The 25,748-nt window shown below is 43.7% G+C and overlaps 1 protein-coding gene across 13 annotated transcripts in view; it reads right to left on the bottom strand.

The window, feature by feature from the left end:
• BCAS1 (brain enriched myelin associated protein 1) overlaps positions 1-25,748 on the bottom strand; it is a 93,355-nt gene that overhangs the window by 42,137 nt on the left and 25,470 nt on the right. For all 13 annotated transcript variants that reach the window (XM_045082069.1, XM_045082060.1, XM_045082061.1 and 10 more), the window contains exon 4: positions 18,371-18,942. In XM_045082069.1, the coding sequence (XP_044938004.1) occupies positions 18,371-18,942 (572 nt within the window). The remainder of the gene's footprint in view (positions 1-18,370; positions 18,943-25,748) is intronic.

The following is a 25,748-nucleotide window of genomic DNA, read 5'->3' as shown; positions in this document are numbered from 1 at the left end:
CTGCCTCTCCCTCTGCTTGTACTTTCTTTCTGTGTGTGTCAAAAAATAAGTAAAATCTTAAAAAAAAAAAAAAACCCAGGCTTTTATATGAATTAAATTTTTTTTTTAAAATTCCAGGTATATTTCGGATCCACGATGTTAAGGGGGAAGGATGGCTGAAAATCCTGTTTACAGCCATTGAGGGCTGGTATACCCACAGGTGTGCGCACATGCAAAGTTACTGTTCTGGTGTGCTTTAGAAAAATATTCCCAGCATCAAACCTTTGGTACTATGGATATTTTTGCTTAGGTGAAGCTGAGTACAAAGAACATTTGAAATAAAATTTGAAATAAAAAAAATATTACATAAATAACCAAACAGGTGTTTTGGAAGAGGAGCCATCACGAAAGCAGTAACAGAATAAATCTCACTGAGAAATGCTGCACTGGGTCTGACTTACGGTGTGGCCTAGGACAAAGTCATCACTCGTTTCCCCATCTGCATTCAGTAGCTGTGGGGGGAACTGGGACTAGACCCAAACTGCAGAGAGACCACAGGTGTCAGCCTGGGCTCTGAGGCCACCTCCTGGAGCGGTTGGGGCAGTCAAGGGGAGAGTCTATGTACAGGACCCAGGACAAGCCATAGCACCTGGTAGGCATCCAATGAATGCTCGCTATTCTACAAGGCCTCCCTCTGCGGCCAGTCTGTAGTGGACAAAAGCTGGGAGAGAGGACAGTCCCCTGAGTATAAGACAAGTGAGTCCCTCTGGCCCATGGACGCCTACTTGGATGGTACATTAGAGCCATCTAGGCAGTGGTTAAGCCAATGCCCCTGCCCAGACCCTGCTCAGACCAACTGAATGAGACTTTCTGGAGGTCTACTGAGTCCCGGGGGGTTGCAGGATGCCCCGGGGCTGAGAACAACCGCAATCAAGGGAAGGGAAGACCTGAGGACGAAGCAGTGTTGCCCTTGGCCATGGAGCCCGTCACAGGGAGATGGGTGGAGGTGGGGGAGGGGTTTTAGCCAGAGATAAGAGCATGAAAAATGTAGAGAAGATGAGGAAGGAAGAGGGCTGGGGAAGGTGTGGGGTGAGGTTATTTAGTTCAGCTACGGTGGAGGGGCTATGGCAGTCAGGGTGGTTAGGGATATGCTGCCCTGAGCCGGACTGAGGACATGCAGAGTGCCCGCTTAAGGAACAGGGGCTGTGGAAGTTTTCTGGGCTGGAGCAGCCTCGCTGTCCCTCACCACAAGGGTGGGGAGCAGGCAATGAGACGCAAGGGCTGCAGAAAGGAGAGGGTTCCCACAGGGAACTTTAAGGCAGAGAAGGCACATCTCCGCCCGGAGGATGTCTGTGGTTGCCTACAGTTGCCTACAATGCAACAAATGCGAAGAGTCAAGAGAGGACAATGGCACCAGAAGGCAAAAAGACTAGAGCTCTCATCTCTCCATCCCTCCTCCCCAGATGCGCACACCTGGGGGCAGAGGAGAAGTCGAAGGGAAAATCCTACCCCCTCCAGATGATAAGTCCAAGGTTGCCTCACAGCTTGATTCCAGAAAAAACTGTGATGATGTTAAAATGGATATGAGAGGGAAGGCTTTTTTTTTTTTTTTAAATTCTTTAAAGATTTTATTTATTTTTCAGGGAGAGAGAGTGCACATGAGTGAGCATAAGCAAGGGGAGCAGCAGGCAGAGGGAGAAGCAGGCTCTCCGCTGAGCAGGGAGCCCCATGTGGGACTTGATTCCAGGACCCTGGGGTCATGACCTGAGCCAAAGACAGATGCTCAGCCAACTGAGCCACCCAGCCACCCCAAGATTGAAGTTTTAAAATTGGACTGGACTTCTGAATCCCTAGGAGGTCTGGGATAGCAAAAGAATTAGGAAAGAAACTATCAGGTGTCTACCAGGCACATGACATGGACCAAGTCACTGGGCATAGAGCAGGGACTGAGACGCACAGTGCCCTGTCCTCAGAGAGCTGACCTTCTAGCAGCGGAGCAAAGCAAAAGCAAACAAAAATACAGATGAACCAATAAATGTAACTTATGCCTCAAGCAGAGACAATTGCAAGACAACAAACGAACACGAGGGAACAGAGGGTGGTTTGGTGCTGGGTGAAGTCCTCCAGGAACGGACATCTGGGGGCGGGGGAGGAATCTTTTCTGGAAGGCCCCTGACGTCCAGGCTGGGTCAGCTGCTCTGAGGCCCTCTGGCCCCACAGCCCATGGTTTCCCAGTGTTCCTCACAGGGAGGGGAAGGGCCTGGTTCTAGGCCACGGCTAGCTCCCGGACGGGCGTTTCCTGTGGAGGGCAAGAGGCAATGATTATCTCTGTGATCCCAGGCTAGACACGCAGGGGACATTTATTGAACTTCCTGGAAATAAGTGGTGGTCCTTGGGGGACCGACAGGGAAATCCTGCACAGTGGCTATCCTCCGAGGAAGCGGATAACGATTAGTACCTCTTTACCCAGGACAAAGCACTCTGAATGGGGGATACATGGTTGGACAGGACTCCAGGAACAGAGATGACCTCCAACTCCATCCTCTGTCCCATGGCATCATCTCCTGACATCCCTGAAGCCTGACTTCTGCCTCCCTGAGTTCCCAGGTGCAGCTGGGTCGCGAGTCTCGGCTAACGGGAGGGTGACCCCCTCCTGCCCAGTGCACAGAGGTTGTGGGTCTGCCGGGGGACCTCCCCCAGTGAGAGCTTTATGGACTTTCCATTGAAATCCTCACCTTGAACTTGAGCCTTTTCCTTGAACTGTTTTTTTTTTTTCTTCTTAGACTGACTTTTAGATGGAGAATATAACGTTTCCTTATCCTACCAGTAAGCACAATGGGAAGTCCCTGCTTTCGCTCTGCCAGGTGGAGAGGAGAAGACAGACCAGCTAGGAAATGAAGGAACCCTGGGGAGGGGAGGGCCCTGGGGTTTCTTCTTGCCTCATAAATCCTAGACTTGGAAATGGAGGAGCCAGCAACCTGCAAATAAGAGCAGCCACTGAGCAAAAAAGTGCCGACAAGGAGGCAGAAAAACTAGATTGTTCACGCATGGCTTGCTGGTGGGCAGCAATGGCACAGCCTGTTTGGAAAAGGGTTTGCCAGTTTCTTGACAAACTAAATACACAACCACAATACAACCCAGCAATTGCAATATCCTGGGCCTTTTTTTTTTTCCACCAGCGAAATGAGGACATATATTCACAGAAAAACCTATACATGAAAGTTTATAGCAACTTTGTTTGTAATAGCCCCAAACCAGAAACAACCAAATGTGTTGCAAGGGATGAATGGCTAGACAAAATGTGATCTCTCGGTAGCAGAGAATAGTGTTCAGCAATAAAAAAGGAAGGAAAGGAACAATTTGTATCGATAGACTTCATGACCTTGATGAACCTCCAGAAAATTCTGCTGGAGGAAAGAAGCCTGTCCAAAGAGTGTACAGACTGCGTGACTCCATTTATATACTGTTGTTGAAAGGACCTAACTATTGAAACAGAGAACAGATGGGGGTTGCCAGAAGTTGGGAAAGAGGGTGGAGCTGGGAGGGCAGTGGAGGTCCGGAGAGGGGGGGCAGCATGAGGCGGACATGTTCTCCATGGGACCATATCAATGTCAATATCCTGATTGTGATATTGTATCAGAGTTTTGCAAGATGTTACCGCTGAGGGATCCCGGATAAAGGGATTTTTTTTTGTATCATCTCTTACAACCACATGTGAATCTACAATAATTTCAAGATAAAAATTTTTTTAAAAATCATTTGAGGATAATTCCGGAAGAGTAAGAATGAAGAATCAATGAAAAGCCCAACAATTCTGGAATACATCAATAAATTTGTACATGGTATTTGCGTATGAGATTAACCTCTAGGCTACATTAACCTACATTTCTACATGTAGGAATGAACACATTCCATGTGATGGGATATTCTGGAGCCACGAATTCTTTGAGGAAAGTATAATGAGCAAAAAAGGTCAATGATGATAATCATGACCAACCTTTATATGTCAGGCCCTGCTAAACTAGTTAAAAAGGCCTCATGTAATATATTTTTTATTAAGATTTATTTACTTATTTATTTGTCAGGGAGAAAGAGAGAGAAAAGGTGGGGAGAGGGAAAGAAAGAGTCCATGAACAGAGGGAGGGGTAGAGGGAGAAGCAGACTCCCCACTGAATAGGGAGCCCGATGTGGGGCTTGACCCCAGGACCCTGGGATCATGACCTGAACTGAAGGCACATGCCTAACTGATTGAGCCACCCAGGTGTCCCAAACGGCTTCATGTAATTCTTACAAGGATTTCATGAAGTATGTACTATATGCATTTTTGGGTTTTTTTTACTGATGAATAAATTGATGCATGAAAAGGATAGATAACTTGCATATGGTTGTAGAGTAGAACTAGAATTTGATTCCAGACCCAAATTATTTCCAAGGCAAAAAGCATGTACACTCCATGCTGCCTTACCCCCGCCAACTCCCTTTCTTCAGGTTTGCTCAAAACCAAGAGTTGTTCTATTTATTTCTCTTGTCTCTATTCTTCTTCCCTGCTATATGACACATATTATTCCAGGACATATAGGAATTTAGGGTATGATAAAGAGGACACCTCAAATCTATTCAAAGCGGAGGACTATTTAATCAAACATACAGGGACCAGGTGGTCATCTGAAAGCAAATTAACTTGGTGTCCTAAGTCAACCCTATAGAAGAACAAAATCCAAATGGATAAAAACGCTAGAAGAAAACACGAGAAAAATATTTATATTTTATAATTTTGGATGGAGAAGACTTTTGTAACTGTGACTCAAAATCCGGACGCCATTAAAGGAAAGATTGAGAGAAAAAAATAAAAGTCCGAAAGTTTGGAAACGTTCCACTGGGAGGCTGGTTTGAGAACCAAGCAGTCTTGTTTACTGCTGTTTGGAATGTAAATTAGTTTAGTCCCGATTGAGGGCAATTTGGCATTATCTACCAAAATTTTTAGAAAAGAACGGACTCTTTTATCTAGACATTCTGCTTCTAAGCATTGACTCTAAACTTCAAGTCACACACGTGTGAAAAACCAAATTCATGAAGCTCTTTGCTGTGGGGCACTGACAAATGTTGGGAAACCAGCCCAATGTCATTGTTTGGGTCCAGGTAAACTAGATCTTGGAACACTCACACAACGGAACAGTACACGAGTGTTAGGAATGAGGAAGCTGTACAGATATTGAAATAGTGTTGTCTGAAAAAAAAGCATGGACTAGAACCGAGTGTATATTATATCATCTTCTGTGTAAAAAAAAAAAGAAAAAAAAGGAATAAAAATTTATGCTTGCATTTGCTTATGTATGTCCAGAGAGATCCTGGGAGGATGCACTTAAAAATGCGACCGGTAATTATCTGCTGGGGATGGCACTGGTAGACAGGTAGAACATTTTTAGAATCTCTTAATTTGAGCCAGGTATTATGTATAAAAATCAAAATTAAAACATAATGTAGGTGACTAATTCCAAATTTTAAAAATTCCCAGAGGGCGAAACTAAATACAGTTGGAAAGATGATGCCTTACATATTGAGTTCTTTGTAGAATGATCTTTGTTCCTAACTACAAATATGTCTTTGCTATTCTCATCAGGCCTCCAGATCATGCTCAGTGAACAGAAATTTTAGACTGAAGCAAAAACAATCCCCAGGAAATATCTGGAAACTTCTTTGATACAAACAGGTGTTCATGGTGTCAGCTTGTTTTCCATCTGTGTGGAAGAAGCCTATTTTCCCCCCTTGCTGTTGACTTCAAAGGGCAAACAGACAGGGACACTAGTTAAGTGATCACAATTTGTCATGTTGAAAAATAATGCCGCCTTATCATAATTTGATTGTCTATAATAAAACCCATATGGAACTTCTGGCACCTTCCTTCAACTGTGAATTATCAACTGGATCTCGGCCTCTTCAAGCAATGTCTACATTGTTAAAGTGAAAACACAAGGCATGAAAGCCTTGTCTGGAGCTATTAGTGATAAATGTCTCCCCCATCTAGGTTTCTTCACTGACGGTGTGTCCTGGGTTTCTGTTTGAATCATTGTACCGAGAATCAGCTCCTAGCTTACAGTTTAACACAAGAAAATTTGTCCGAAGAACACTGAATGGTACAGAAACCCATTACTCCATTCCTTTCCATCTGTTAGAAATTTGAGCCACATGCTGCCCGGGATAAAAGGGAAAGCTCTGTTTCCTCTCCCACTTGTGCCCCAGCGGCACAAAGGGCATCGTGTGCTAGGCAGCAATGATCCCCAGACTGTCTTCCTCTGAGAGTCCCATCACCTGCATGGAGCCATTGTCAGATTGAGGGAGAAAAATGGAATTTGGTTAATTCTTGAAGATAGAATTCATCTTCCCATTTGCCCAGAAGGGAAAGCAAATTAATAAACAAGAAAGGAACTCCAAAGCCAAAGTCTACTAAAACTGTTCTGGGGGACCTTCAAAATTCCCTGCCTACATATCTGTTTCCTACGTTACATATAATACATTGACTTTGTGTTCCCACAAAGCTCAAAACCACCTAAGGAGAGTTGGTCACTGTAGCTCGTTTTTATTTTCCCCACTCTTCCCGCCCAAATTCATACCAGCTGATAAAAAGACATCCACGTTGTTTAAGCTCAGGGCAAAAATAAGGAAAGAACACAGCACCCAAGAAATGTCAGTTATGGAAGGCTTCAAAGACCACCCGTCCACAGCCAAATTCCTCTTTCTCATCCCCTACTGGAGATTACTACACATTGGTTCCAAGTGTATTTGAAGATCCAGTGTTATTTCTGAACAGGGACTTGCCATCCTAGTTCTGGATTGCATAGTTCCGGAATCACAGTCAAGAAAAAAAGAACTGCTATTAGCAGCCTGACGGCTGGCCACCAGGGATGCCGCAAGCCTTACAGCGCACTCTGCTGGAAGGACCTGGACATTACCCGGATTGCAGATGCCCTTTAACTCAGCCTGACAGGGCCCTGTGCTTGCTGCTTTTATAAAATGGGGGAAAAAAAAAAAGGGATGAGCAAAGAAGAAAAACGTAACCGGCACCCATTATTCCATTACTCCATTACTGAAAAAGGCTGCTATCAACAATGTGTAATTTTGGGGGTGCCTGGGTGGTTCAGTGGGTTAAAGCCTCTGCCTTTGGCTCCAGTCATTATCTCAGGGTCCTGGGATCGAGTCCCGCATTGGGCTCTCTGCTCAGCAGGGAGCCTGCTTCCCTCTCTCTCTGCCTGCCTCTCTGCCTACTTGTGATCTCTCCCTCTCTGTCAAATAAATAAATAAATAAAATCTTTAAAAAAAAACATGTAATTTTTCATTCCACACCCCTCTCTGGGTTCCAAAAGAATGCGTATGTGTGGGCCAGCGGGCAGAAGAAGATTCTTCCCTACAAGAATCCTTCTTGTTTTGAACCCTGCTCTTGTCTTGTAACACTGTCCTCACAGGTCACTCCTTCCAGATCTGTGTCATGCTGGCTTATGATGTCCAGTGTAAGGGAGTCCCGTAATCAACAGAACGACTACTTTATTGGACCATTTTAATCTTCCCAACCTTCCTCTTACAGACATCGCTGGAATGACAAAAAAAAAAAAAAAGCCTTGAAGATAAAATTTTGCCCATTTTCTCAATAAATTACTAGATGTCAAATGGTTTGTTCAAAAAGCACATTATTCGAGACTGCTGACGTGCCATCGTTGAGACAAGCTTCCTAATTAAAAAATTACCAAAGACTTCAGAGGGCAATACAAATAACATAAAAACACTGCAACGTGAACCCTATCTTCTCTTTGTCTTCTGGCGTGTTTCCTAAGAGGGCAACCTAAGCTGCGTGACACAGATCTAAAAATGTTCTACTTACCCATTTTCCCTCCTGTTTTTGGGAAGAGAGGCAACAGTGTTCATTTCATCTGCTTCTTCTAGTTGAAACAGACTGGCCTGGACCAGCTATCTGGTCTGACGCTCTTTACTGTAAATCATAAGATCACCACCTGCTTTAACACTCTGCAGACCTAACCTCAGGGTATTAAGAACTCGTCTTGGAGCTCGGCACCTATACGAGGTAGGGCCTCATTAATCTATGGGGTTGACGGACGCAGAGATGTTGTATTTGTAAGATTAAATAAAGCAGTTGTTCGTTGTGGTCAGAGTTGGAAGCGGGGGAAAGGAATCTATCAAAGAAAGCAATTCACACTCGCTTCCTGCCAGTAAGGTTTCCCGTTTTCTCTCTCAGAGCTCCTCCACTTGCAGGGTAAGTGGATTTGTCAACCTGATTTCCAACAGCAAGTAAAAGGTGGGTAGAGAATTAAGCACTGAAATGTGCTTTTCTTGCCTCTTGGTTTTGTTTTATTTTTGCAGTAGTCAGTGTTTTGGGGCGCCTTCTTCAAGCCCACTCTGTAGGATGTGAAATGGAAAAATACGGTTGCTGTGGGCAAAGAGCAGGTGGAGAGTGGTTCCTGGGGCAAGTCCCGATGGGCAAAAACGATTTGTGGAAGACTCTTCTCTTCTAACATGTGCAAGCTTCAGAGTAATCACGGCCTTTCACATTTATTAGAGGGAAAATATCCAGTTTTTTAAAAAGTACTTCAAAATATAAAAGCTAATGACCCATAGCCTAGAATATGTTTGTCATCTGTTTAACAAACACTTCTCAGTAGTGAGAAAACTGTTTTGCATGCTGCCAAAATTAGGCTGCAGACCTAAGAATCGTTTGGCTTTGTACAGAAAAAGAAAAAAAAAAGTCCCATCCTTTTCCCTGAATTTGTAGGTTCGACTGAACTCCTTGGACCTGCCCCCTGCCCACTTAGTTATCTGCTACCTCTCCACTCTACTTTCTCCCTGATGATTTCATTCATAGCTCTTTCTATTTATTTATTTGTTCTTTCTCTTTTTAAAGATTTCATTTATTTATTTATTTATTTATTTATTTAATTTGGACAGAGAGAGTGGGAGGAGGGGCAGAGGTAGGGAGAGAGGGAGAATTTCAAGCAGACTCTGTACTCCCCCCCAATGCGGGGCTCAAGTTCATGACCCTGAGATCATGACCTGAGCTGAAACCCAGAGTCAGATGCTTAACTGACTGAGCCACCCAGGCGACCCTGTTTGGTTTTTTTCTTATTTATTGTTGCTTTCTTCATTGGAACGAAAGCTTTCATGAGGTACATCATTCTATCCCTAAAATCATTCCTGGCACAAAGAAAGTCCTCAGATGTTTGTTGAACGAATACATGAGCACATTCAAGCCTCTTCTTTATTGTTCAACACCTGCCAGCAGATTAACTCTCAGGCTGGATTTGTAGTTTAGTAACCAGATGGTCCCCTAAGTAGCTTCAAATTGTGATAATTGTAGGAAGGAAGCAAAGTGGTCCGTGATGGAGATCTTTCACTTCACTCACAACCTTGCCGCAAAAAGGAATCAGATGCATGTGTTGAAGTGAAGGGCCACTCCCAGGCCGCACTGTCGGGAACAAGGGAGGAGTGGGGGTCAGAGGAGTTAGAGAAGGCCCCATTCCAAGGGTCCGCCACAACTCACATGCTGTCCAGGATGAAACTTCCCACTTTCAAGAAACATCTGAAACCTGGAACTGTATTAGAATTTCATAATTTTAAGATATTGTCAACTTTGTTCATTTTAAAACAGTATCCATCAATTAAAATATTAAAACACTGAAGTTCAAATAAAATCCATCTGTGGTTTGCTGCATCCTGCAAGAGGCCATTTTCCAACTTGGGTCTACATGCCTAGCTCAGCATTTCCAAGAACAGTCCCTCAGAAGCTATGCCCAACCGGTTAGGCGGCTAGTAGTTTTATGGGTAATTAAGTCTGAGAAATGCTCTGTTAAACAAAGCGAAGTAAATCTGTTCACTGTAGGACTTCTCAGGCCCTAAGGAGGCTGAATCCATTGTGAATCTTCAGTAGAGAAGATAAGGCAAGTTTTATTTTCTGAAACATTTTGATGGTGAGCCCTGTTTCAAGGTGGATCTCGTTGGACTGATGTTCCACAGAATTAGTTAATGTCCCAAAGTATTAGCTTCAGACATTTCTTAAAAATATAAGATGTTTCAAAAGGTTTCAAATATTTCCTCTTATGGAACTTAACAGGCACAGGGGCTAAGCATGTGGGCACTGGTGATGAATTCCAGCTCTCTTGCTTTCTAGCCGTAGGACCTCATGAAAGTTACCTTCAACTGTCTGTGAGTTAGCAAATGCTCAGTAAATTAGGGCTGTTATTAGAGCCTTGCAGGGAGGGACTCAGATTGGATAGTACCAAAGGGAAAGTAAACTCAAAATTTATTTTGCATATTCATTGCAAAACACCATTCACTTGATATTCAACCATGACAATTAACACCATAACATGCTAAAGACCGAATTAAAAATACCAAGGGGCACCTGGGTGGCTCAGTTAAGCATCTGACTCTTGGTTTCAGCTCAGGTCATGATCCTGGGGTCTTGAGATGGAGCCCTCCGTCGGGCTCTTCACTTGGCACGGAGTCTGCTTGTCCCTTTCTCTCTGCTCCACCCCCATCCCCCGCCATGCATGCTCTCTCTTTATATACATCTTTCTAAATAAATTAATAAAACCTTTAAAAAATACCAAATAAATGATACAGGTATATGATTCGGCATTACTTTACTTCACTGAAGGCATCTGTATCATGCATACATTATGAAGTCACTTTCTTTTTACAGTTGTGTTAAGCAGGGCTGATAGTGAGATAGCGAGAATACATTCCAAGGTCCTTTGCAAGGTCGTAGCATGATGTGTACCATCTTTATTCTCGTCAAGTTCATCTATCGAACATCACTGTATGCCAGGCAGTGTACCAGGCACTGGGAATACTTAGTTGCTTAAGACACAGCCACATCCCTCAAGATCACTGTCTCTGTATGTGAGAAGGTGATTATGGTAGAAGAAAACTTTTTGAACTTCATGTTGTGACCATTAGTAAATTAGAAAGTAATTCAGTGGGTCAAAACCAGCATTAAAAACATCAAACATGGGATGCCTGGGTGGCTCAGTGGGTTGGGCCTCTGCCTTCAGCTTGGGTCATGATGTTGGGGTCCTGGGATCGAGCCCCACATCGGGGTCTCTGCTTGGCAGGGAGCCTGCTTCCTCCTCTCTCTCTCTCTCTGCCTGCCTCGTTGCCTACTTGTGATCTCTCTCCCTCTGTTAAATAAATAAATAAAATCTTTAAAAAAATCAAACATGATAGAACAGAAAAGAATACAAAATACCAATGTATGTTCCATGCTATGAAAACAGCAGTATTCTGTGAATTCTTTGTTGCATTCATGGGCATGTCTACCAGATCAAGATGTAAAATCTATTTCTTACTGTGGGCCATAGTCAAATTAGACAGTTGTGCTGTGAGTAAGTTCAAGTAAATTACCATAGGAGTAGGGGATACTGGAACAGCCTCTGCAGTTTCATGTACTCGGTGATTTCCTGATACAAACTTGGATAAAAAATATATCCGGTTTCCATCCATAACATACCATCTTTGCTAGCAGAGTCTGCTTTCTACCAAAGAAACTTGACAAGCCCTCCTTGGACCTTGACACAGATATGCAACTGAATTTATAACGGGAACTCTTAGGAAACTCCTCTTCCCTTTGAAAGGACACTATGACCATGGAGGTACCCTACTTGGAACTCTGCGGGCCACGTGGAAACCACAGGTGGCAGAACCTGTGAACCGCGCCAACAATTCATGGCAGGCCCTGGAGACTGACTTGTCCTGGAGTACGAAGATGTTGAACCAACGTAAACCCCCTAGCTCTAGAATTCTCACCATGCTCAAGAAATAATGCTTTCTCCTCATTAACTATGCCACTAGTGATTGGGTGGGTTTGTTTTTGTTTCTTTTTACTTGCAGCCAAAGGCACCCTAAATGATAAACTACCCAAACTCCATCATGCAGGAAGATAATTTTATCTAGTTTGGCATTCTTTATTTCTCACTTTCTGAGAACTTAGAAAATCTACTGTTTTATTTAGCATCATTATTATTGACTGCCTGTATCATCCTCTGACCTTACAATCCCACCTCAAGCAGGCAGTATCTTCCTTTTCTGGATGAAAACACAAGGTTTTGAAATGACTTAGTGTCCTGGGTTTTGGCAACTGATGAATCTTGATTATGGTTTTGCCATTAACTTAGCTGTGTGGTCTGGGGCAAGTAACTTAACTTCTCTGAGCTCTAGCTCCCTCATCTGTTAAATGGCAATAAAGGGGGGCCTGGGTGGCTCAGTGGGTTGGGCCTCTGCCTTCGGCTCAGGTCATGATCTCAGGGTCCTGGAATCGAGCCCCACATCACGCTCTCCGCTCAGCGGGGAGCCTGCTTCCCTGTCTCCCTCTGCCTGCCTCTCTGCCTACTTGTGATCTCTTTTTCTCTGCCAAATAAATAAATAAAATCTTTAATAAATAAATAAATGGCAATAAAGACACCTGCCTTCTTGTGTTGTTAGAAGAATTCAAAGCAGATAAAATATGCAAAGTGCTTACTACAGAGCCTATGAATAATGAATTATTAAAAAGTGACACAATTATCATTATTTGAAGAATCTGGACTTGGCCCTGGATCCCTTGTACTCTTAACACTTGGACATCATCTCTCTGCTGCTGAAAACAGTTCATACCAAACATTTCTTAGTACTGAATCCATATAATTTACAAAAATTACAGTATCATAGCTAAAAACCTTGCTTACTTCATAATTTGCATAATTTAGAAGAGTTTTCCTCCCTACTGACAAAGTCTTTTGGGTGGACAGTTCTCTTGACCTGTTGGAATGGCATGGCCTCGAGGCCATAAGGTAAACAAAACAAAATAAAAACACAGCTTATAATTCACTTGGCGCTCTAACATGGGAATTAGGTGATTTTTAAATTTTTTGAATTTTAACTTGTTACTTCCAATGTTGTACATCCTAACATTTAAAAACAATTAAATAACAATTTCCTCAAACAAATAATTCACTCTCACCTAGTCACAACCCTACTGCACAAATTTCAACAATTTGGTAGAAATATAATGTTGAGCATGGAAAGTATGGGCTTGGGGGATGGGCAATTCTCTTTAGCTATGTCGGCTGGTGTCAGTGACTTGGTTTCCCTAAAGCTTGGATTTATTCCTCTGTAAAATGGTAAAGATTACAGGAATTCCTACTTAAGTTTTGATGTTTCGATAAGATGCGTCCTTCAAAGCGATTTTGTTACTGAATCTGACTTAACGGAGAGTATAAATAACAAATATTGGAGGATTCATGTCACCAGAAACCACCCAGCAGTTGGGACATCTGGTCAGCCTCATGGAGAACTTGGCACTGGAAGGTGAAGTGAATTTTTGTTAAAGAGAGAGAGAAAGAGAGAGACAGGTGGAGAAAATGTGGGGAAGCAGGTGGCAACGCGCAGGTCACATGGGGAGAATTCTGACTGGGTACTTGTAAGGGAACAGTGGAAAATACAGTTGGGAACACAGAGAAAAGCTGGTGGAGACCCTTGAATGTCAGACTAAGGAATCATGGCTTGAGGCAAGGGCACTGAACTTCTATTTTTTCTAAAGTAATTTTATAACTCCTGCCTCTTTTCTTTCTTTCCTTTAATCCAAATCAGGACTTTCTGACTTTGGTGGTATATCTTTCAAATTAGACCCAACTGTGCTATCTCAGTGAGCTCTGACTGAGGACTACAGAAGACCAGAGTAAAAAGACAAAAATATTGATTAATGTGGGAGGGGGGTGGAGGACCATGATACTAATAATAGCTAAATACTCTTTTTCTCAAAATGCTACATCTTGGTGCTAAGTTCCCTACATGGCTTATCTCTTTTAACTGTTGTGGCAAGTGTGAAGAATGGGAAAATGTGCTCAGCACTATTGATATCCCCATTTTACAGAAGAAGAAACTGAGGTTCAGAAAGGTTTAGTCACTTGTCTGAGGTCACACAGCCAGTAGGCAGCAGAGGCCGAGTTGAAACCTTCAGCTACTTGACTACAATGCTTATGTTTTAATTCCCTACTTTTCAGAAATCCTGGTTCTTGAATTCCATTTCTACCACTAATAGCAGTGGCCGGGTGGGATTGCCATTTAGTGAGATGAGGAAGCCTGTGGAGGACACGGGTAGGCACGCTGTTGCCTGCTGTGAGGTGTGGGAGAGGAGCCCAGTGTTGCCCATGCTGGGCAGACCTTCCAATGGACATGTCGAGACTCAAGGACCCATGTCAAGAGGCGGCTGGATACTTAAGGCTCGACTTTCGGGGTGGGTCTAGGCTACAGACATGAATTTGGGACTTGTCAGTCGATAGCTGTATATTGAACCCTTGGGACGGGGGGCGTCTCTATGGAAGGAAGTGTCGTCAGAGAAGATGTCTAAGAATGAAAGTCTGGGGAACTCCGAGGTTTAGAGGATAAGATCCAGTAAAGGGGATTAAGGAACTGCGGGCAGTGTTGGGGGGAGGGCCCAGGGGAGGAGCGGTGCCTGATATGACTAGCAAGGCCAGTGCGACAGGACTGACACGCAAGGGGTTTGGCGGCCACCATGAGGGTTTGGGGAGGTGCGATGTCATGGCCACTTTGACATAAACAGTTTCTGTGGAGGATAAAAGCCTGAATGAAGAGAGTTCCAGAGAGAAAAGGACACACGGAAGCAAACCCATGGAGTCTCTTTCTTAATATCTATAGCCAGAATGAATTTGAGGACTGGTGTCACTTCCCACCACATCCTCTAACAAATCTCGTCTCTTACTATTAAAATGATATGATCTTTGAAGGACTAGACTGTGATTTATCTTTTACATGCTCTGCCAAGGTTGGTATTTAAATAACAGTTGGAGAATTTGGTTAAACTTTTAAAGAAAGGCATGTTTCTTGTTTAAGTCTCCTGAATCTGTGGTAACAGGTCAACCACCGCCCCCCCCCCCACAACCACCACCTTTCAAAGACCCTTTTGGAATTATTGGTTGGCAACAGACATACAGTGTTTGGTTTCTTGGTTAATGGATAAAGATCAAATTCTCATTATAGGACCTTTTTTTTTTTTTTTTGCAATGAATCTCCTAAATGCATATCTTATAACTCTGGTCCAATTGTTGAGGGGCTAGAAACATTTAAAAAAAATCCCCTCGTCCCTGCCAACACGTTGGTTTGTGTGAATCACAGCTCAGTGAAACCTTTCAGGCATATAATTTATCTTTTCTTTGGCCTATGTAGTAAATGCTTCATTTGTTCATGAATTCTGGCCTTGTTTTAATTATGCTATGCTCTGAATGTAGTTTTATGAGGCACAAAAATAAGATTGTCATTCTGAAAACACAGAAGATTTGTGTGCTTCTCCCAGAATGAAATGGTGGCATCTTTCTCCCAATTCACAGCTCTGCAGGTTTGTGGTTGGAATTCCAATCCAGGAAGAAGCATGCAGTGAGTCTGGGGGGAAAGGTCTGTGTGGGTGGGAAGGAGGGGCAGCTGACACGGCTGAGCGCGGCGCATAGTCTACACTGAGAATCCGGAATCAGTACACTGATGGCCATTTATGCATAATGCGGGACTCCCACCAAGAAAGCCACGGATGGAGAAGTTTTGTTCGTGTTACTTTCTGAGAGCTCATTCCCTCATTATGCTCCCGGAAGAATTGATTCCTCCCCCTCCCCCCGCCCAATACAGACCATGCAGCCGGTGGTCGGATGAGACATCTCAATAATCAGAAGGCTGTTTTCAAAGCCTTTGCAGACAGATGGATTTGAGTATCCGCACGTTCACAGACTGAAGGAGACATAAATGACTACCTCCTGGTTTTCCGTGTTTTATATGCGTATAGTGCAGTGTGGGCCCTCAATACTCAGATTCCAGTGATATGCTGCTAAAAACATGGGCATCTGTAGTGTAACAAAACCAAATGCAAACCTCACTGGTGAATCTGAGGGAGTCAACTCACTTTTTTCAAAAGGAGGTAAGTTTAAATTCGTGTGTCTTCTGGGAGGTCCCTGTGACTTTCAAATATTATCCACGGGCTAGACTCTACCAGACACTTGCCATGCTCCCAGCGTAAGTCCCCATCTTCTGAATCAAATCTCATTTTGGAACTCATTCCACTCAAATTCAGGTGCTGGTCCTAAGAGCCTTTCATAAAAAAAGCTGAGTGGATAGATTCCAACTCTAGAGTTTCCTGCACTTTTCTTAGGCTAGGAATGGACTGGTTGCTTTGGACTTTTATAGTTAAAAACGTTCAAGGGTCAGGTATCAGATCCTAAACTGGGTTTTTTAATTAAGGTGGGAGGATTTGGAGGAATCACTAGACACCTGCCCCAAGACGGGCAAAGCTCAGTCCTTCATCTGCTTCCCATAAATAATTCCATCTTTTCCTGACTCGGGCAATGGGTTGGCTTTGGATGCCCAAGTGAAGGGAACATGTCTTTATTCAAAGTCGTAACTTTCAAATGGCCTTAGGAACCAGGACCAATAATAGAACTCAAGAGTTTCTGCACAGAGTCAAGCAGTAAATCGTTTCTCACATATTCATGAATATTGATGACTAGTTTCTAGCTCCAAGACAAGTAACTTTCCAGCTCCAGGTCTATACGTTTGCTGGAAGGTTCCCTGAGCCTGTGAGGCCAATTATCTTTGTATCTGCAGCACTCAGCCTCCCCACGGAGAGCACTTGGCGCCTCACACAAGAATCTCAGGGGTTTTGTATCTCTTCTCTGGAAGGACCACAAAGTTCCCGAGGACAAGGGCTCTGTCACGGCCGGCCCTCTAGCCTGGTCTCACCTGTAGCTGGCAGGGTCACACTCAGTAAGATGTGATGCCCAGATGCGTTTGAAGACCTACTTTGAGTTATGCAGAAAGCTCTTCAGTTCGCCCTGAGCTGGAGCATTCAGGAAGCGGCCATTTGAAGGATAGTTTTTTAAACTTTTGAAAGAGAGTCTGAAAACCAGTTCTTGGCATAGAAATTCACAGAAGCAGCAAGAATGCTGATAGTAAGAACCTGAACACACGCCTGACTGTCTTTCCCCAGTTCTAACTGTCCAGAATATTGAACTGTTTCCTAACATTTAAAATATAATTCTCAGGGCGCCTGGGTGGCTCAGTGGGTTAAGCCTCTGCCTTCGGCTCAGGTCATGATCTCAGGGTCCTGGGATCGAGCCCCACATCGGGCTCTCTGCTCAGCAGGGAGCCTGCATCCCCCCCCTCTCTCTGCCTGCCTCTCTGCCCACTTGTGATCTCTGTCTGTCAAATAAACAAATAAATCTTTAAAAAAAATAAAATGAAATATAATTCTCAACACCCTCCTGGGTACATTAAAACCGCAGACTAACTTGAGAGTCGCTTTCCTTAAGGAGAATGATATATGTAGTGTTTAGTACAGAGCCCGGTATACTGTAAGTGCTCAATAAAAGACACCCAGTGCTATTAACAGCAGGACAGTGCAATTAGTTGTTATTTAGACAAATAAATTAGCAGCCATGATACAGAACCCTGTAATGAAAAACTGAGCCCAACTAATTTTTTCCTGCTTCTAACCTTACTACTGACTGCATTCCCAAATTTTGGAAAAATACTGTTATTTAAAAGCCCAATGACTAAAAAAACCAAGTATCTTAAAATACATTATAACAACTTTTATTTCCTTTTTCATTCAAGGAGTTCCTTTCTCAGCCCACATACAAACAAACTCTCTCAAGATAAAAAGCCAACGCTCTTTTTTAAGATCAAAAGAACCTGCCTTTCTTTGTGCAGGTGGCAAAGAAGGAGCTGATTCCGGACACCTCCTTAAAAAAAAATCTAGTTTTTACAAAGATATGACTCCAGCTTGCTGGAAAATAATTAGTACATAAAAGAGCCTGCCCAGAGCTGTAAAAGCTCTTTATTTAAACCCACACTTTGGTGCAAAAGATAGTTAAAGATCAATCCAGGCTATTAAAAAGAAGAAATGAAATGTATTCCAACAAAAGCCTATAAACACACGGAATGGGGAACAACCTACTGAGACCAGGCAGGGTAGTGAAGTCTTTCAGGGACCATTTTTATTCTGCTAATGCCTTTCCCTGCAGACTCCATTGATCATAAACGTAATCTGTCTTCCTCTACCTTTGATAAATGGAAGGACGAATTCATCTGTATGTAACTCGCCTCCTCTCTTCCTTTACATAAAACAGATGTCACAGCTGTTACTGCTCTGCAAACAGATGTTTCCACCCACAGAAACATGGGGGACACTCCACCACAATGTGCTATTTGTTCTAGAGGGGTCGATGGCTTGAGACCTTGTCGGGGCCGCTTGGTGACTGTAGAGCGATGTAGGTGCCTTTGTCTCGGCCCCTCGGAGCCCCCCTCCCAGAGCTGGTGTTCACAAAGGGGATCGCCCCTGTCCAGCACTTACCCTCTCTGCAGGGACATCATCAGATGGCCTGGACAATCCGGAAACCTCCTGGGCTTGGTCTTGACGCTCTGCACCCTTGGCTTCCTGGCGGCTGTCGGCTGGTGCCTTTTCCCGTCCCTTGTCCAGTTTGAAGAGTTTGTCCAAGAAGCTGGAGTCCCTAGGCTTGGAGGGGGCCGCTCCTCCCGACTCAGGTGGGGCAGGCGCCGGTCCCCCAGCGGCAGAGAAGCCTCCGTCCCCGGCCGGGCTCTGGCCTGGGGTTTTATGTGGGTCGTGCCCCAGTGCAGCTGCCACCGGAAGTGCCACGCTCTCACTTGGTTCTTTGTTTCCTGGAGCGTTACTGGAACTGACATCAAGCTTCACTGATCCAGTGGATGAATCCGTGGCTTGGTCTCCAGTACGTCCTGGTACAGGCCGCGAGAGTGTCAAGAAAAAACGAGATTTAGCAGCTGGTGCCTCGAGTTTGGCCTCTTTCCCAAGATTCTTTCCGTGGGCATCTGCAACAGCGCGGATCTCCATTGTCTTGGGGGAAGAAGTGGCCGCATTATTCTCCTTGACACTTATTCCCAAGTCGACTGTAAACACAAACATAAACAGCGGTTATTCAACCCGGCGAGGAAATCCAAGGATGGATAATGGACTCCAGACGTTTGATACACAGAGGCCATGATGAAGCGGGGGCTCTGTGGCTGTCCGCTCACTCTGCGAAGCAGAACTTGGTTATCTACAACTCTGACCCTGCTCTTCTTGTGAGAGAGGCATTGTGGGGGGCGGGGGGCTGTTAGCGAGGAGGAGAGCCGGTTGGTCGAAGGCACACCCCAGGCACCGTACTAGTGACACTCGTGTTACTTCTCCGGTGGCAGGTTCGGAGGAATCTCCCGAGAAGTAAATCGTCATGATTGCACTGCAGAGGCAGCGTGAACTCTGGAGCTAGAACAAGGCTTCTCCGCCTCGGGACTATGGACGTTTGGGGCAGGATCACTCTTTGCTATGCCTCAGCCCCTAGATTAGCCACGTCCCTGGCCTAATCCCAGTAGATGCCAGTGCCCCCCCCCATGTCCTCACATTGTGACAATCCAAAATGCCTTCAGACACTGCCCTATGTCCCCTGGGGTGGCAGGGGAGGGGGGAAAATCACTCACATGTGAGAACCACTGAGCTAAATTGTCTCTTTGAATCTGAGTTACTTAACCATCTTGTGCCTCAATTTTCTGGCAAAGTGAGGCAAATGGTAGAACTTACCTCCTAATTTTGTGATGCAGATTCCATGAGTTAAGGTTAGCTGTTATCATGACCCGCAAGTGACAAAAGTGGCTGGCACAGGGCTTGGTCCCCCTCTGCACAGCTGCTGGGTGAGCTGCTAAGTCGCAGAGTCTGGTTATGGACAGATACTTGACCCCAGCCTTTGCGCTCTGTCTTACCATCTGGCCTATATTAGCCTAGATTTGGGGGGTGGTGGGGGTAGATCCCATGTTGAAGGCTGGAAGGGCAAGCAAGCGTCCACACAGGACGACAAATTAGACCTCAGTGGGGCATGGAGTCAGAAGCATAGGGTAGGGTGCAGAGCTGCGTGAGGACGTGGGCGCCTCCTCCTCCTCTGGGGAGGGGCCGGCTTCCAGCCTCCAGCTGTTTCTGCTTTGACCTCTGCCTGGGTCTCATTGAACTGCTTTCCTTTCCCAGGTGCCTTTTATAAAGCAGGGTGATATTCAGGAAAAAAGGAGAGACCACGAATTTTGGAATGAAAGTTAAAGATCAAGATTCTCTGCTGATAAACTATATGACCTTGGTCAAGTCACCAAAAATCTTTGAACCTCCTTGTACAGAAGATGGGGATGATACTAGCTCCCTTGCAGCACTGCTGTGACGTTTCAGGGAGAGGACGTATGCGAAGACTCCGGCACGCTGCCTTTTCTGTAGTAGATGTTTGAGAATTGACAGATACCGCTTTTATTTTTGATTTTTTAAAATATTTTATTTATTTGTGTGTGAGAGAGAGGGAGCAGAGAGAGCGAGCCCAAGAGGTGGGGAGGGGCAGAGGGAGAGGGAGTAGTAGATTCCCTGCTGAGCAGAGAGCCAGACATGGGATTCGATCTGGGATCATTGCTTCACCGACTGAGTTGCCCCATAGCCAGTCACTTTTAAAATATGTTTACAGGAAGACAGAGAAACGGACAGAAGGAGAAAGGGGGAGAATCTTTCAGTCTGCTCATATAGCTCATCAATACGTGTGAAACACACATACACACAAGGGCACACACTTTTATTAGCAGTTGTTTTTGCCAAACTGGTAACTCTCAGTGTCTAAAAAGGAGACAGGAAAGGGAGAGCCAGACCCCTGTCCGGTGGTCATCACTTAGGAGCACAGAAGGGACAGTCCACAGGCCAGTGACAAGCACTAGGGGTTCTTTTCAATCTCAGATCCCAAGGGGAGTCACACCGTCGGAGCATCGGGTATGCCCACCAGCTCTTCCTCCCCCTTCCCCCATGCTCCAGAATTCATGATCGTGGTAAACCTTGTACTCAGGGAGAAGGCGGGAAGGACAGCGGGAATACGGGACTTAGACGGATGTGTCAGGTGCCAAGTAAGCCAGTAGGCAGCTGAAGCATCACAGTGAATATAAATGAATCGTGGGGACAGTCCATGCCAGGAGAAGAGGAAACAGTTGACAAAAAGGCAGAGACTGAGATTCAAAACAAGGAAGGGCTTTTCAAAATGCCGAGAGCATCCGCCAATCTCTTTCTCTTTTGCCTCCCTTCCTTACTCTCCAGCCAGGAACCGAAAGAGCTAGTGGTAAGAGCGTTACACCCAGAGACAAAGTCTTTGGGGGGAAAATAAAATCTTCCCAAGGACAGACTTTTTAAAATCAAGGTTAAAATTGGCACCGATCATTATATTAGCTTCAGGTGTACAATGTAGTAATCATTCGATGGTGTACACTATGAAGTGACTGCCATGGGAGGTCTGGTTACCATATGTCGCCCCTTCACCCAGCTGAACCCCCTCCCAGCCCTCCTGACTCCTCTGATGACCACCACTCTGTTCTTTGTACCTCTAAGTCTTGTTTTATTTGTTTTGCTTTTTACAGTCCACATACAGTGAAATCACATGGCATTGGTCTCTCTCTTGACTTATTTCACGTAACACAATATCTTCAAGGTCCATCCACATTTTTGCAAATGGCAAGATTTTCTTCTTTTTTATGGCCAAGTAGTATTCCAATATATCTCTATCTATCTATCCACACACATACATACACACACATATATATAGTCTTCCCCTTTCCCCTTCAGATTTTCACCAACACTTTTTATTTCCTGTTGGGTTTTTCTTTTTTTTTCCGGTAGTCATTCTGACAGATGTGAGGTGATATCCTAGGGTGGTTTGCATTTGAATTTCCCTAATAATTAGTGATGCTGAACAACTTTTCATGTGCCTGTTGGCCATCTGTGTCTTCCTTGGAAAATGTCTATATATTTAGATTCTCTGTCCATTTTTAAATCAGATTTTTGTTGTTGTTGTTGCTATCGAGTTGGGTTCTTCATTACTTTTGGATATTAATCCCTTATTGAATAAATGATTTATAAATACTTTCTTCTATTCAGTGGGTTGCTTTTTCATTGTGCTAATGGTTTCCTTTGCTGTGCAGAAGCTTTTTAGTTTGGTGTAGTCTCTAGATGAACTTTTTTTTTTTTAAGATTTTATTTCTTTATTTGACAGAGATCACAAGTAGGCAAAGAGGCAGGCAAAGAGAGAAGGGGAAGCAGGCTCCCCGCTGAGCAGAGAGCCTGATTCGGGGCTCGATTCCCAGGCCCTGGGATCATGACCTGAGCTGAAGGCAGAGGCCTCAACCTACTGAGTCACCCAGGCACCCCAGACTTTTTTTTTTAAGGGCCCAATATATTACTTGAATAAAGGATAAATTCTTTTCATCCAGGTATCTAGACTAGCCCTCAAATGCATTTAGAAATTACAACAGATGCAAACTTTACCTTTTGATGTTAGAGAATGGAGAAAGTATTTCTAATAACTTGTAAGAACTAGGACTTTCTAGATGGGACATTCCATAATAATGAAGGCCTATCCTCCAAACTTGGGTGAGTGCATACTCAGGTCCAACACCCAGAGATTCTATTTCCTTTGCTAAAATGCTTACCTCCTACGCGGGCACATGATCTAAGCTAGACTAATTCTGTGGCTTTTGCTGAACCCATTAGAACAGAGCTACACTCTTTATGTTTGGGTTAGCCAATCAGTGGGAGTGCATCTGTAAGTGGTGGACTTGTCCATCACATTCACAGTGCCTGCCCGAGAACAAACTCAGATGAAAGCAGAGCCAAAAGACTGAGGGACAAATAGCCAGTGACAGAATTTAAATGCCTGGATCCAGCTATGCCTGAAGCTGAAATTTACTATTATATGGCCAACAGATTTGTTTTTTTCATTTTTGCCAGTTTAAATTAAGTACATACTCAGTGATTTGGAGAGAATTTTATGGAATTGGCCAGTATCCATTTCACTTGTCAAGTAATAGCAAACAATCCTCTTCCTGGGAAGCTGTCTCCAGGCTCTTCAAGTCTGTCTAGGAGGCAGTTAGTATGGGAGGAGGGAGGGTAAAGAGAATGAAACAGGAGGAAATAAGTTAGTAGAAGCTAGATAGAAAAGCCACCAATGCTTTGCCTTCACAATAAAAGTGAAGGGAAAATATCCACTTCAGGAAACAGATTACAACTTTTGAGACCTTACCTTCAACAAACATTAGAAATGAGATATGTCCTAAAACATCGATTTAAATGGACACGCGTGCATGTATGCATGCACATGCACACGCATACTCACACACATCCAATCTGTGAATGAATAGAAAGAAAACCCATTGGAGTTACAAGTTTTATAATCTTGCAAAGATGAATATTGTTTACACGCCTTCCTCACATTATTACAGAAAGAATTTAAAAGTTCCTTCCGGATGATGGGAACCAAGCTTTCAGTTACTATGAACAATCTTGAGAGAAGTTCATCTTGAATCTGGTTGCAATAAAAAGCTTTCTCATAAAGCAGACACACAGATGACATACCAAAGAGATTTTACTTTCCATGAAAAGAAAATGTGTAAGAGTTTAAGGGAGATAAAAAGGAATCAAGTGAGAATGCAAACGACAGCACCCAAATATGTGAAAGCGTTGAAAATTTTGATCTTCTTAGTGCAGAAAATATATTTTGTATTATGTGTGTGGCTTTTTAAGAGAAAGTCATCATAGGCAGACATGTGATTGAGAACTTATCTCCAGTGGCATTTTGGTGTCATTGTTAGAACCTCGGTTTGACTCTCGAATATGAAATACAGATGGTCCTTGACTTACAGTGCTGGGACTTGTGTTTTTCGGCCTTACAAAGTGCAAAAGTGATAATCATTCAGCAGAAATTGTATGAGGAATTCCGAATTTGGATCTTTTCCTGGGCCAGCAATATGCGGGTGACCCCCTCTAGTGATGCTGGGTCTTGGCAGCTCCCAGCAGGGTCGACAACAGGTATACTGACAACCGTCTGTATCCTCACAGCCATTCTGTCTCTCCCTTTCAGTGCAACATTCAGTATATTTCATGAACCTGCAATTGTCAACACTAGGCTTTGTGTTACATGATGTTGCCCAACCACAGGCTAGTGGAAGTGCTCTAGGCACATTTAAGGTAGGCTAGGCTTCGTAGGTTATAGTAAATATATTTGTATTTTTGTATATTTTATATATTTATATATTAAATATAGGTATATGTATATATGTATAGTAAATATATTTTCTTTCTTTTTTTAAAAGATTTTATTTGAGAGAGAGAGAGAGAAAGCATGAGTGGGGAGGGAGGTGGGGGCAGAGGGAGAGGGAGAAGCAGACTTCCTGCTGAGCAGGGATCCTGACATGGGACTCAATCCCAGGACCCTGGGACCATGACCTGAGCTGAAGGCAGACAATGAACCTACTGATCCACCCAGATGCTCATAAATCCACTTCCAACATACAATGGATTTATCAGGAAGTAGCCCCATCCCAAGTAGAGGAAGATCTGCCTGGGACCTGGCTGAATTATTTGATATCTCTATGCCTCAATTTTCTTATAAAATGAGCAAGAAAATAACAATGCCTTCTTCAAAGGATCATTATGAGGATCAAATGAAATGTTTCCTACAAGGTGCTTACTGCTTGTGGGTATGTGGTGAGTTCTTGAGAAAAATTAGTGTTTTTTTTTGTTTTTGTTCTATCAATATATTATTACTATAATTACTATTTTATATCTCCAAACATAAATCACAAGGAAAAAAAATATTCTGATGGTTAAATCTATACATTTGAGTGCTCCGGAAAGACTTTTAAAAATAGTAATGATGTGAATTAATTTATCTTCAAAAATCTAAGAAATCTGGGCCAGAAAAGATTCAGGAATGTCTCCTACTCTCTAAGTTTCAGGTATTCTCAGTTAGAGCAAGCTGCCTCCTCAGAGTTCTACTACATATTTTAAACACACACACACACACACACACACAAGTCTCTATTACAATATTTAGAAATTATGAGGAAGGATTATCTTTTGGTTGTTGTTTTTTTTTTCCCCATGTGGCAAAGTTCAAATTTTCACTTAGTACAACTGTTCATTCACTGAATGTTTCCCACGTACCAGGCATTATGGTAAATGCTGTCTGTAACAAGAAGCATTTTATTTATATATTACAGCAAATGTATACACTGGGTACTATCACCACTCCCATTTTACAGGTGGGAAAATTGAGGCTTGAGAAGGAAAGTCACCTTTCAGACATCAACCTGCTCTTAAGTGGTAGAGTCAGGATTAGAACCCATGTTTGCCTGATTCGAAAGCTCAAACCCTTGACATTTTGTCATAGAAGCAAGAACAGAAGAGGGAGAGAACAAAGCAGACAAAGTTTGGTTAACGGGGTTAGTGGATCTTCAAGAAACTATGCACAAGAGAGAAAAGAAGAAACAAACCATGTTTTCTCACATCTGGGAGACGATGGTGTGTGATTTTGTTTTGTTTTAAATAAAAGTTAGATCATGTCATTCATCTGCATAAAACTATCCAAAGATGGCTTCACTCCAATTAAAATCAAGCCAGAACTCTACCATGCCCAACATGGTAGAGCCTCAGCTCCGCCCAGGTTCCTCCTCTTAATACACCAACCTTATTCCCACCCGAAGCTCTCTGTACTAGCTGTTCTTCCCACCCCTCCCATCTTTCCATGGCTACCTTGTCGTCATTCAAGCCTCAGGTCAGGACTTCCCTGACCACCCTTTCTGAAGTCACCCTCCCACTCACCCCCATTTCTTCTTTGGGTTCAGCAGTGCCTTCCCTGCTCTCTGAAATGGTCTCATTA

The sequence above is a fragment of the Mustela putorius genome, unplaced genomic scaffold (genome assembly GCF_011764305.1).
Source record: "Mustela putorius furo isolate JIRA1106 unplaced genomic scaffold, ASM1176430v1.1 tig00000592_pilon_pilon_pilon, whole genome shotgun sequence".
In the NCBI taxonomy this organism is placed as follows: Eukaryota; Metazoa; Chordata; class Mammalia; order Carnivora; family Mustelidae; genus Mustela; species Mustela putorius.
The sequence above is the reverse complement of the archived record's forward strand: the minus strand, read 5'-3'. Positions and strand labels throughout refer to the sequence as shown.